The sequence below is a fragment of the Zosterops lateralis genome (genome assembly GCF_965231275.1).
Source record: "Zosterops lateralis genome assembly, chromosome: 1".
Taxonomy (NCBI): Eukaryota; Metazoa; Chordata; class Aves; order Passeriformes; family Zosteropidae; genus Zosterops; species Zosterops lateralis.
Genome location: NC_139762.1, coordinates 57,489,610 through 57,503,708, shown reverse-complemented (window position 1 = coordinate 57,503,708; position 14,099 = coordinate 57,489,610). Strand labels below are relative to the sequence as shown.

The window sequence follows — 14,099 nt, the reverse complement described above, 5'->3', positions numbered from 1 at the left end:
AACAAGTGCTACCAGCAGTAGGAATGCTAAGCTGAATATTTAAATTAGGGACATTTTTGTAAGTACTTCTTTGGTAATCACATTTGATGTATTTTCTGTCCTCAATTTCCCCTCTTTCAGAGAAAGGAGGTTGGACTACAATTCCATGCCCTACAGCTCTAGGCAAATCTAATGGATTTGACTTGAGTGCTATAAGAAGAGCTACAGAAATATTTTTGGACCTCAGTGTAGTCATTGGATCCATCCTTAAGTCTGTCAGCTACCTGCAATCTTACATTGAATAATAATTTCCACAGAATACTTTCTGTCTATGCAATTATACACAATCATAGCTGATTTTCCAGTGAGGAAATCTAATAACACTTTATATTTTTCCTTGTTTTCTTTGCGTGTTCCAAATAATTTCAAGCCTCAGTCTACTAGGTGACCACTAACTAAGGAACTGTACTTTACAGACCAGATGGGCCTTCTCTGGCTCGTATTCCTATCACATTTTCACTGCAGAAAACATCTCAGTTGGTCCTACACTGACCTTGAAAAGAAAAGAATAAATGTGTAATCCTTGAGTGTATATAAAAAAATATATTATATGACATTAATAATTACTACATATGTAGTATGCAGTAATACACTATGCAGGACAGAGTCAATTTTTGTTACTAAAAATGTTAAAGGAGTGGGGGTTTTTAGAGAGTCCATGAGAGTGTCTGTGAGGAGCAGAAAATTTCTGTGTGTCTGTTTCTATAATCATTCAGGCTACAGACAATTTACCTGCTGGCCTGGTTTGAGCGGCGATAGTGTTATTCCCTGGGTATTGATCACTGGGAGTATCTGGTTGCCGATGACAGTGGCGATGATCTGACCCTGGGCATTGGTCAATAACTGTGGAGTTATCGGCTGCACCTGAAGTCCCTGAGCTCCACCTGCCGCCTGGCTGGACGGGACTGGATTAGGCATCAGTGGGATTGTTCCAATAATCTGGAAGAAACAACACAGGGAGAATGCATGCATGCCACATATCCTTGCCACATGTAATTCCTTATATTCTGCATGTTGAATCAAACTTAGGTGATAAAAGCACAGAGAGATTGGTAAAACAGGCTGAGGATGGGAAGCAGTCATTCCCTTACTGGGGTGATGTGGACTTTCCAATTAATTTGCTATGTCACATAACACCTGTACAATTTACCACTGTCCACTGTCATCTGCAGCAAATCTGCTGTGGCTTAAGAGTGTATAAAACAAATGCTGGGCCACACTCTGAGCCCTGGATCGTGGTTTGTTTTCACTATTCATCTTAACACAGAGTGAAATAGATAAAAGTATCAGTCTTTTTGTCTTGCTTTCTACATCATCCATATAAGGTTACTAATGGGGCTTATGTAATTTTACTTGATTTTCTGGTACTCTAGATGACCACCTATTACTCCCATGTGATCTCAGGAAGATACAAAGGGATGCTAGTACCTTTCAGGGCATGCCTTATTAAGATACGTTCATAAAAATGCAGCTGGTTTTGGATGACAACTATGAAGTACAACACAACAGGAGGGTTGATGTCAGATAAAATATATTAGCTAACATTTCTGGGGCAAACAGTTGCAGAAAGAGACACTTGTGACATGTCAGACTTGAGAATACAGTGATTTCCTAAAATGTGAATGTGCCTGTAAAACTAATATTAGGATGAGATGTCAAACAGATGTCGAAAAAAAGCTTGTCAGTCAATAAGCTGCTAGGCTGGAGAAAGTTATGCTGTTGCAAAATTCTTTTTACAAGTATTAGAGAATCTGGAATAAACTTCTGATGAAACTTGGGCCTAAACCCAAACTTTTTTTTTTTTTTTTTTTTTTTTTTTTTTTCTTCAAACAGCAACAAATGATGCTGGAGTCAAAGGATTGTTGCAACAGGAAAAAAAAATAAAATAATAAAAAAAGCATAGCTCATCTCTATTTCCTTCACCTTCTCCTCTCTCTTTATCATAGCCTCCCTGGAAACATCTACCCCATTATAAGACTTCCAGTCTGCCCTTTCCAGAAACCTTGCTTCTTCCTCTTTATCCTCAGCAATCACCCCACTGCATTGTCCATTTTGACTCCCACTAGTATGACCCAATTTTTCTGTGTACCTGTGTGGCGGTGAATGTTGGACTTTCCTATCTGGGTTTTTTCTACTTTACTCTCGCTGTTAAATAAGTTTATGTATTTATGCTTTATTCCTTTGTTCTCCCTTTCCCGCCAAAAGCACGTTGCTATGGCGATCCCTATCCCATAATAAGTTGTTTACGAGTTAGGTTGAAATGTCAATCACTTGAGTTATATAACCCCTGTTCATGTCACTCACCCTCACCCCACCCCTGGTTCCAGAAGCTTCCAAGGTTTCTGAGTTCTGGTTGGTACAATGTTAATGCATGCATTACCTCACCTTCTGCCCATTGGTTGTAATCCCTGAGACCACTCCCTATGCTCTGCTGATTGGTTGCCTGTATCCCCACCCATTTCGAGTTTTTAAGCCGGTGCACAGTTTGCTCTTGGTCTCTCCCGGGACCGGAGCAGGAGAATAAACTTCTTCTGTCTGCCAACCCGTGAGAGTCCTCTCTCGTTTTCTATTCTCCGCTCGCTTGGCTTTGGGAAGCGGCTGCCAGGAAGAGAAACCCCTAACTGCGGGTGGTGAGGGGTTGCCAAGTGCCGGCAGTTTTGGGCAGAAGCTGTCGCGGTGGATCGCTATCCCTCAAGGAAGAATTCCCGCAGGCTGGCGCCCAACGTGGGGCTCCTGAGACAGTCGCAGTAAAGTCCGGAGCGGCAAGGCACTCGGTGCAGCCTTTAGCAGGAAGACTGCGCTTGGATCTGGCTCATCGGAGCACCTGGATCTCGACTGCTTTGCGCCTAGCAGTGGTAGCAGCCCTTAAGTGGGAGCGCTCCTGCTAGGGTGAGGAAGACAGCTCGAAGCACCCTCGAGAACTTCCTCAGCGACGGAGAAGCTGGAATCTCTCATGTTTCTTCGCAGAAGCCCCAGGGCAGGGTAAGTGGAATTTCCCTTTTCCCTGATTCAGGGAGACTCCCCGGTTGGGAGCTCTCATCGGGTCTCCACGCCCAGGCGTCACTGGCCTGCGGGAGGAGAAGCCGTGCGGCTGCCCAGTGGGGTGGGTTTTATCCCCATTTGGGTTTCCTGGGGGGGGGCAACCTGCGAGTTTTTCGTTGTGAATTTTGCTTTTAACTGTTTGTGTTGTGGGTGCCGAGGGCAGCACATTGAGAGTGCTGGAGGCGCTTTGTTTGAGTTCGCATTTAAAGAGGCGACGGGCACCCCCCGGGGCGGAGGCGCAAGTGCCTGACCGGGGTTTGTAGAGTGCTTGGATTGTGTTTGTGTTTTGGCTTGATTTGGGTGATTCCAGAAAAGGCTTGTAGACATGGGTGCGCGGTTGTCTACAGCCCAGAGAGAAGTTTTTAGCAGTTTGGTTGGTGTTTTGGTTCTCATGAAAGTTAAATATTCCAAGGGGGAATTGAAGAAATTTGTTAGGAAACTCTTCCTACACTTCCCAGGTACTACTCCTGAAGCTGTGGCAGAACCTCAGTATTGGAGATCTGCCATTTCGAAATTCTCTAATTTGGCCACTTCAGGAGACAAAAATGCAGCAAATTATTTATTTTGGTCACAAACTATTTTGACCGCTTCATTGAAAATGAAGGAAGTGCAGAAAGGGACCCCCCGAGGAAATGGTTCAGTTTGTTCTTCCCCATGTTTGTCTTCCCATTCCCCTGCTTTCCGTTCCCCAGTGTCCCCAAAAGGAATTTTGCGTGGAGCGGCAGCTCCTACTCGTGCTGCCAACCCCTGCTCCCCAAAAAATTCCCGAGTTCCCTGCCCCGGACAGACCGGGAGGTCTGCTCGGGGGACTCCGAGTAGCCCTGGCCAGGCAGCTTTGAGTCATTTTCCATCCCCAAATTTCCCTAAAGCTTTTCCTCGTTCTCCCCGAGTTCGGTTTAGCTTGGCAGAGGAGAAAGTTCCCCTGGAACAAAATGGCGCCTGGACCCCGGTGTCCCAAAATGGCCGACGCCACATGGCTCGGTCATCTTCCCTGTCCTCTTTTCCCGCCTTTCTTCCTCAAACCCCTCCTCCTCAGCGAGCTCCTCCCATGGGGAGGAGACTTTCAAATTGGACCCCGCCTCTCGACCCTCCTCCAAAGTGCTCCTCCCCTGACTCCGCCCTAAGTCCCGCCCAACGGGAAGTGACCCCGTGGGAAAATGACACGCCCCTTTCCCACGGGAAGTCCCGCCCATCGTACCTCAATTCAGTCACGCCCACTTCCGGTTCCCACGAAGGGGACCTGGAAAATGAGGGTGAAGATTTGGGAGGGGGAAGGTCAGTGCTCCATACGGCCAATCCAGTTGTTTACAAAAGAGGGAGAGGTGGCCATGAGAGACCACATTGGCAACAGATCCCACAGACTGCTGTCAAGGAGTTGATGAAGGCCCTGAAGGAATACGGGCGCTCTAGTCCGTATTTCCTCGGTTTGTTAAACGGCCAATTGACGGGAACTGTGGTAGTCCCGCATGATCTGAAGTACCTTTTTAGGTGTCTTCATTCCAAAACTGAATATCAGTTGTGGGAAGCCACCTGGAAAGAGTTGCTTCTGGATGCCCTTCCCAGTCTTTTAGAAGCTCCTGACACAGCCGTCGATAATGAGGGCAATGAAATATCTATTAAGCACCTCATGGGAGAGGGACAGTGGGAGTCACCTCAGAGACAAGCTGAGGGGATTCCGGCTGAAGTATTGGGAGTCGCAGCAAAGATGGCTGAAAAAGCCTTTGTAACCATGAAGCCAGCAATCACTCTTATTATCAAGATGTCTTTCAGGGGCCGAATGAGAATTATTTAAAATTTGTTGAAAGGCTGACGAATGCAATCGAGCAGCATGAGGATGATGAGGTGGCGAGAGGCCGGCTGCTTCTCTCCTTGGCATTTCGGCACGCAAATGACGTGTGTAAACAGGCCATCCTCACTCTGCCGCGCAGACAGAAGCCAAATATCCAAGACTATGTAAAAGTAGTAACAGAGGTGGTGCCTTTGTTGACCTCAGAAAAACCCGATCGGAAAGGCAAGAGATCGATTGCTGCAGCTGCGGAGACCACGAACCTTACTCCACAGACACCTTCTTCTCGACAGAAACGGGATCTAAACAGGAAGCCATCGAAGACTGGAGATAGACCTTGCGCATTGTGTGGCCGTCAAGGGCACTGGTGGCAAAAGTGCCCATGGGGGGATGAATTTAAACAGTTTAAACAGCAAAAACTAAAAGACCAAAAAAACTAGGTCAAGAGCGCCGAGCTGTCCGGCGTGATGAAAAAACAGGGACAGCTCGAGCCAGTGGGGGGGGGATTGAAAGTCACGTGACAGATGAGTTTGAGAGAACTCAGCAATTTCCTGATGTGACATTTTCTCCGTTTCCAGGGTCCCTGTCTAAGAGTGGACAGAGATTGACTCCGGACGAGAACTTCCTGGACGCGACACAAAATTCTCCTGTTGAGAAACCCCAAGCCCAAGATAGCCAAAACAGTCACCAAATGTTTCCTTTTCCAGAGACCACTTTGAGGACAACGTCAGAATGTCCACCGTTCCGGCTTCGGACAACTGGGGCTCTCTGGATCAAGGACATGGACTGGCACACCGCTACGGTTTCAAGAGATGGAGGTACCTGGTGCACAATTGGCACACGATGGGTAGTCGTGGGGGATTGTAAATACACCCCGCCAGAGGTGGAAATTGCACCACAAACCACTCCATCTGACCCCGAGTGGTTTGTCCTCTGGCTGCGCTGCACGAGCCCGCCAATTTACATTCCCAAAGGGCAGATATTAGCTCAAGCTATCCCCTCCCTCCCAGAGAGAGAATGCCCAGAAGGGAATTGCCAAATTTGCCATCCTCAGGCGAATCCGGTCGTTGTAGTATCTAACAAAAGGCCTGAGGAATCCTGCCAGCTGAAGGTGGGCGGAGAAACCAGATATGTCACTGGTCTCCTTGATACAGGGGCAGATGTGACGATAGTGCCAGAGCATTTATGGCCGTCACATTGGCCTCTTCAAACCGTGGATGGACAAATCGAAGGTGTAGGAGGTGCCCAATTGGCTCGGAAGTCAAAAAACATGGTGCAAATTATGGGGCCCGGAGGGAAATTGGCAAATGTAAAGCCCTTCGTTTTAGATTATAAGACACCCCTGTGGGGAAGGGACGTCATGGCCCAGTGGGGAGTCACGATTGGCCTACCAGACTCTCCACGAAATTTTCGGGCGGCGGTCGCTGCGGAGTGCCCCACTCAGAAGCTTAATTGGAAAACAGATTTGCCTGTCTGGGTGGAGCAGTGGCCGCTTTCAAAAGAAAAATTAAAGGCACTCGAAGAGCTCGTGGAGGAGCAGCTCCGAAAAGGACACATCGTGGAGTCCATGTCTCCTTGGAACTCCCCGGTGTTTGTCATTCAGAAGAGCGATAAGACCAGGTGGAGGCTCCTCCAGGACCTCCGACAAATTAATAATGTCATTGAAGACATGGGAGCCCTTCAACCAGGGATGCCTTCCCCCACCATGTTGCCCAAAAACTGGAAATTGGCAATTGTTGATATTAAAGATTGTTTCTTCAATATTCCTCTACACCCCAATGATGCCCCCCGGTTTGCTTTTACGGTTCCGAATGTTAACCGAGAGGCCCCGAGAAAAAGATACCACTGGAAGATGTTGCCCCAAGGGATGAAGAACTCCCCGGTCATCTGCCAGTGGTATGTTTCTTCTCTCCTGTCCCCTGTTCGTGCAGCCGCACACCAGGCCATCATTCATCACTACATGGATGATGTACTCGTGTGCGCCCCCAACGACGACCTGCTTACGCAAGCGCTTGACCTGGCAGTCAATGCACTGACTGCTGCAGGGTTCGAGTTGCAAGAACAGAAAATTCAACGAATGCCACCTTGGAGGTACTTGGGACTGCAGATAAATAAGCGGACCATTGTGCCGCAACGATTGGAGATAAAAACTAATGTGGAAACCCTCGCTGATGCCCATCAACTGTGTGGGGCTTTGAATTGGGTAAGACCTTGGCTAGGTCTGACAACAGAGGACCTAGCACCCCTCTTTAATTTGTTAAAGGGGGGAGAGGGGCTTAGTTCCCCCAGAACTCTTACCCCAGAGGCGAAGAAATCACTGGAAAAAGTACAACACCTGATGTCTACGCGACAGGCGAGTCGCTGCGATCCTGACCTGCCTTTCAAATTCATCATTCTAGGAAACCTGCCTCATCTGCACGGTGTCATATTTCAATGGGACACACAGGTAACATCATTGTCACGGAAGGACCGAGGCAAAAGAGATCCCCTCTTGATAATAGAGTGGGTGTTTCTGAGCCACCATAGGTCCAAAAGAATGACCAGGCCACAAGAACTGATGGCGGATTTGATCCGGAAAGCTCGGATCCGGATCAGGGACTTGGCAGGATGCGATTTTGACTGCATTCACATACCCATTCGGTTGAAATCGGGCCAAATTACGAAAGTAATGTTGGAACATCTGCTTCAAGAGAATGAAGCACTGCAATTCGCCCTGGATGGCTACCCAGGCCAAATTTCTGTATTGCGGCCTGCCCACAAAATTTTCAATTCGGAAGCTCAATTCCAATTGGCTTTGAAGAGTGTTCAAAGCAGGGAGCCTCTTGAGGCCTTGACTGTGTTTACAGACGCATCTGGAGGATCCCACAAGTCTGTAATGACTTGGAAGGACCCTCAGACTCAGCGGTGGGAGTCTGATGTGACTGAGGTGGAAGGATCCCCTCAGATAGCTGAGTTGGATGCAGTCGTCAGGGCCTTTGAGAGATTCCCAGAACCTCTCAACATTGTTACGGATTCAGCGTATGTAGCCGGAGTAGTGTCCAGAGCGGAGAATGCCATCTTGCAGGAAGTGTCCAACTTTACTTTGTTTCAGTTGCTCTCAAGACTGGTCAAGTTAATCTCCCACCGGGAGCAACCATTTTATGTGATGCACGTCAGATCGCACACAGACTTGCCCGGATTCATTGCGGAGGGAAACAGGAGAGCTGACGCTCTTGCTGCCCCTGCTGCAATGACTCCGTTGCCTGATTTATACCAGCAGGCGAAAATAAGCCATCAGTTGTTCCATCAGAATGCGCCAGGGTTGGTCAGGCAGTTCCATCTCAGCCGAGACCAGGCCAAGGCCATTGTGGCAACGTGTCCTAACTGCCAGCGGCATGCTGTCCCGACAATACATGCTGGGGTAAATCCCCGAGGGCTGAGCAGTAACGAAATATGGCAGATGGACGTTACCCACGTCCAGGAGTTCGGCAGACTGAGGTACGTGCACGTCTCCGTAGACACCTTTTCAGGAGTGATTTTTGCCTCTGCCCACACAGGGGAAAAGGCCGTGGACGTCATGAAGCATCTGCTTCAGGCCTTCTCCTTCATGGGCATCCCAAAATTAATAAAAACAGACAACGGCCCAAGCTACACCTCCAAGGAGCTTGCAGCTTTCCTTCAGCAGTGGGGAGTAGAACATCGGACGGGCATTCCCTATTCCCCAACAGGCCAAGCCATTGTGGAGAGGACCCACCAAAATTTAAAAAGGGTTCTCGCACAGCAGGACCAAATTAAAAAATTGGACACACCTCAAATCAGAATCACCAGGGCCTTATTTACATTGAACTTCTTGAATTGTTCATTTGAAAATCTAAACCCACCCATAATCAGGCATTTTGTGGGTGACCCCAAATTGAAATTCGAAAAGAAACCACCTGTGCTGGTCCGGGATCCCAATACTTTGGAAACGCAGGGACCTCTAGATTTAATCACTTGGGGGCGCGGTTATGCCTGTGTTGCAGCGCCTGAAGGGCCCAAGTGGGTGCCCGCCAAGTGGGTGCGTCCCTACGTTCCTAAAGTATTGAAGAAAGGAAACAAGTTGGCTGGGGAAGTGTCATGGAAACGCAGGAAAAAGTCACCTGGCTTTCAAGCTGAGGAAGAACCCCTGTCTTGTTTTTCAATCCCAAGCTGGCTCTTTAATTAGTGTTTTGTTTTGTTGATACAGGAACCTGATCAATGGAAGATCCCTCGAAGACACTTCAAAGAAGTCCCCTTGGATCGTCATTGCCATCATCTTTGGATTCCTGATCTCAGTCTCTTCCGGTTGGATTGTCCCACAGCCCAAAGCCAATGTGTGGAGGACCCTCGCGATGGCGATGGGACAAGACCACATCTGCTTGTCCCAGGGATCAGCACAAGACCCGATTGCGTCCTGCCTAGTGGGGATCCCTTTTAAGGCAGAAGAGTTTCCCCCCTCTCTTCTGTCCTTAGTGAAGGAATTTAACGCACAGATGCCAAAACCGTTGCAAAGTCGCCTTGCCTGGTGGGAAGACCCACTCTTCTATAATAACAAGCCGTCGTGGATGCACAGGCGTCGTAGGCGAGTGGTTCTCCCTGTGCGCAATCCACTGATTGTATGGAAGGACTGGGTCTCCTCGTCCTCAACCTCAACCCTTTCCCGTGCCCCTGCTGAACCGCAGGAGTTGGAGCTTCTCGCTCCTCCCCTGCTCCTTATTGTGTCCATTTTAGGTTTACCCCTCCAAAGGGTCGAGAAAAAACTTACATCAATTTGTTGCAGATCAAAGACGAATACATGGCAAGGCAATGGTGCCAAGACATCGCGCACGTGGACACCGCAAGTACAACCAGAAATTTTCCCTTGACCCTCCCCACCGGCACATTTTTAATCTGCGGCGACCGTGCGTACACAGGCATCCCCTCTCGCCTGATAGGAGGCCCGTGCACACTCGGCAGGCTTGGCTTGTTTACCCCAAACAAAACTCAAATTACCAATTGGATTGTGAAAAATTCTTCCTCCCACGCAACAGTCCAAAAAAGAGACCTTGCAAGTCTCGACCCGGACTGCGAATCAGAGATTATCCACTGGTCCAGGGCCAAGGCAACAGCAATTACAGTTTTTCTGCCCTGGGTCTCGGTGGCCAAAGCTATGGGGGAATTAGGCAGATTGGAATGTTGGGTAGCCAAACAGGCCAATTTAACTTCAGCCGCCCTGTCAAACCTCCTAGCAGACGAGGAAGTAACTAGGCAGGCCACTTTGCAAAATCGGGCCGCCATCGACTACCTCCTCCTTCTTCACCACCATACTTGTGAGGAATTCGAGGGCCTCTGCTGTTTTAATTTAACATCCAAGGCCGAGGATGTGAGGCAATCCATCCGGAAGATACGAGACATGGTTCACGAAATCAAAAAAGAATCCAAAGATTTTTGGGACTCTTTATTTGGGAACTGGAACCTTACGGGGTGGTTGAATCCCTTTATAAAGTCTGTTGTCATTTTTCTATTTATTTTAATCATGATAGGGATCTCCTGTGGAGTGATCCGGAGATTTACCGCGAGGATGATCACCAATGCAACATCCTCCTTGTCCGTAAACAATGTGTGGGCTCCTCCTCCATCGCCAGAGGAAATCGAGATGCAGGAGATGACATCTCCGGCAGAAGCCATTGATGCCTGGGATCCAGAAAGCCTTGTCCCGGAAAATCATTGGCTTCCGAGCTTTGAAGAACATGAAGGCCGCATGCGATGGCTGGAAGAACATTACCCGGACTCTGAATACCTACCTCCTCCGCCCTTTCTTTATTAAATAAAAAAGGGGGAGATGTGGCGGTGAATGTTGGACTTTCCTATCTGGGTTTTTTCTACTTTACTCTCGCTGTTAAATAAGTTTATGTATTTATGCTTTATTCCTTTGTTCTCCCTTTCCCGCCAAAAGCACGTTGCTATGGCGATCCCTATCCCATAATAAGTTGTTTACGAGTTAGGTTGAAATGTCAATCACTTGAGTTATATAACCCCTGTTCATGTCACTCACCCTCACCCCACCCCTGGTTCCAGAAGCTTCCAAGGTTTCTGAGTTCTGGTTGGTACAATGTTAATGCATGCATTACCTCACCTTCTGCCCATTGGTTGTAATCCCTGAGACCACTCCCTATGCTCTGCTGATTGGTTGCCTGTATCCCCACCCATTTCGAGTTTTTAAGCCGGTGCACAGTTTGCTCTTGGTCTCTCCCGGGACCGGAGCAGGAGAATAAACTTCTTCTGTCTGCCAACCCGTGAGAGTCCTCTCTCGTTTTCTATTCTCCGCTCGCTTGGCTTTGGGAAGCGGCTGCCAGGAAGAGAAACCCCTAACTGCGGGTGGTGAGGGGTTGCCAAGTGCCGGCAGTTTTGGGCAGAAGCTGTCGCGGTGGATCGCTATCCCTCAAGGAAGAATTCCCGCAGGCCTGACCACATATTGACCTATTGGGCTTCTGAGAAGGAGGGTGGATTACGACTGTGTTTTCCTTCTTTTTCCTCAGTGGAAATAGAAACCAGGTGGTTTTCCAGAGTCTGTCTGCTGGTTCTCTTTCCACTTGGGAGCTTAGTCATCTTTTTAGATCTCTTTGTTTCTGACCAATTTTATAGAAATTTATCAGCTGATTCAAAGCTGATTAAGTAGGTATGGAGAGCTGAATGGATGGAAAAAGAAAAGTATACATAGCACTAGACACAGAATAGTTTCCTCATGAAAATGGGCTGAAGTGTTCCTAATGAAATTCAAAAGCAACTTTGTTCCCCAAACAAATATATAAAACAAAACATGTAACATTCCTATTGATTTCAACAATTATTTTGTATTATATCAATGGAACCCATCCAATACAGGGTAAAATTAGCTCTAAAATAACTGTTTAGTGAAAACATCAGTTAGCTTTTTGGGCAGACCACTTAAGTTGCTTTGTGTGAGTGCAAAAGTAGAACAACACTGAATCTCTTGCTACAGATATAAAATGAATACAGGTGTGAAATGCATGGTGAAGAGTAACAGAGATATGTGAAGACGTCTACCTACTGAAATCACCAGAAGTTACATATAACAACCCCCAAAAATCAATTTTTAAAAAAGCATTATGCAAAGAAATCCAAATAATTCAGGGATAGCTGGAGGGGCAGGTGGCTCTCATCACCCTCTCCCATTTTTGGCTAAGATTTTACTCCATTGAGTGACAGGGTCCTAATGAGTGACTGCTCCTTCAGCAGTCACACCCAGTGATGTGCCTCTAGGTAGGCTCAACCATGAAGTACTGGGTGACAACCTAAACTGACTCCTGGAGCAAGAGGAGTGCACTTTGTTGGCTATGGCAGCTCAGGTAACAAGCGGTGGGTGCTGAAGTCATCATCAATTTACCAAACTTGCCCAGTTAGAAGGCCTTAGCATGGGAAGACCAGAGAACCATAAAGCAAAGCAGGACAGCTCTCCTGTGGGAGAACCTGACAAAATGGCAAGCCCAGCTACTAAGCTGTATTGTAAGAGTTGCATATATCAAGTCTGTTCAAAAGACTGTAAAGATACAATTTAAGTTCTTAATGCATTGCTAAAAGGTAGACAGATCGATAAAGATTATTACCCCCATTTTACGGCGCATGAAAGGGAAGCACGGTGAAGCATATGCACAGTTAGCCTTCTAAGCTGAAATTTCCTGAGAGTTTCTCTTTGCAGATCACAATGCTTTTATTTTATTTTATTTAAGGTGTCCCTAGCTGAATGGCAACTGCTTTCCTGTTCAAGTGGGAAGATGACTGTTCACTGAAGAGAGAGGCATTTATTTACATCATTATCAGATTTCAGATTGTTTTCTAAAGTCAGACTTTCAGCATGGATGAAATACAACTGCAATGCAGTGCAACATGTAAATATCTCCCAGTTTCTGTGACCTAACACGTTTGTGGGTAACAAAACCCTTTTTATATAATCACACCAAACGCAAGAAACAATCCTTCTTAATTTTATCAGCAGAGACATATTAAAGGTCTCCCCTTCCTTTGCCATGTCTGTAAAGGATGCAACCTTGGACTGTCATTACTCCAATGTAACTCTAACTATCAAGGTCCTAATCCCAGCAAAGAAAAAAATGCTGTGTTGGTGTTATCGGTAATAGAAATGTTTGCATTCACATTTAAAATGCATTTCTTGGACTACAGTTGGACATTTCATAGAATGACAATGCTGAAGTGGACAGTTTGTAAGGTCAGGAGCAGAAGGCTATCTATATGTATTAATGTGTGTCACACGCCATACTGTACATGGCATGCTGTACATGCACAGACAGAAATGGAGCAGGAAAAACACAGATGGGAGAAGTGTTCCAGAAAAACAAATGAGCAAACGCCCTCAGGGGTGTTACCCTAGGACCCAAGGGCAAATCTTAATGGGAAACAGAAACTCTGAGGTTTCAAAAGATTTTTACCAAAGTAAATTCTTGTCTGGTTAAGAAAAAGATATCCACTAGTCTCTACTACAACAACATTATTGCATGAAGCTTTGATATGGCTAAAATTGGTTTCGGGTTTCTCCTTTCAAGTTCCCCCTTGTCCAAGTACCCTCTCCTAAATATCCTAATTGCACACTGATTCACATGTAAGAAGTACTACAACTGGATCCATTTGTTAAACCTTTTGTGACTGATGTGATGGTGAGCCAGATCCCTCTTCCTTCTAATTTTGGTATGAAATTTCACCCTGGGCCTTGCTAATCTGTCCTCTTAAATTATCGTAAAAGTTGAAGACAATTTATGGTTTTGATACATTTGAATTTTGTCAAGAAATAAAACAAGGCCATGCCACAGGCTTGAGGCACTGGCATGCCACAGTACAGACTATTTAATTGCCAGTGATTTCCCGAGTCGGGAAGCATTGCTCCTTTCTAGGAAATGCTGCTACTTCAGATTATATTCAAAGATGGTTCAGGAATAACATGTGACAGCAACTCATCCCACAAGATACTTACGGAGTCACACAGAATGGTCTGAGTTGGAAAGGGCTTCTTAAACACCATCTAGTCCAATTCCCCAGCCATGGTCACTAGACCACGTTGCTTAAAGCCTCATCCAACCTGGCCTTGAACACTTCCACAGTGAGACATCCACAGTGCTGTGTCTTCTCTGAGACAAAGCAGAATAGGCTTCTTACTCTGTGAGTGTTTGGACTCGAATTCATAAACAATACTGATTGTCAAAGATGTTCTTGAAGAAAAAAA

The 14,099-nt window shown here is 46.7% G+C and overlaps 1 protein-coding gene across 4 annotated transcripts in view; it reads right to left on the bottom strand.

The window, feature by feature from the left end:
- POU6F2 (POU class 6 homeobox 2) overlaps positions 1-14,099 on the bottom strand; it is a 281,035-nt gene that overhangs the window by 27,806 nt on the left and 239,130 nt on the right. For all 4 annotated transcript variants that reach the window (XM_083871982.1, XM_083871984.1, XM_083871981.1 and 1 more), the window contains one exon: positions 772-978. In XM_083871982.1, coding sequence (XP_083728108.1) covers positions 772-978 — 207 coding nt within the window. The remainder of the gene's footprint in view (positions 1-771; positions 979-14,099) is intronic.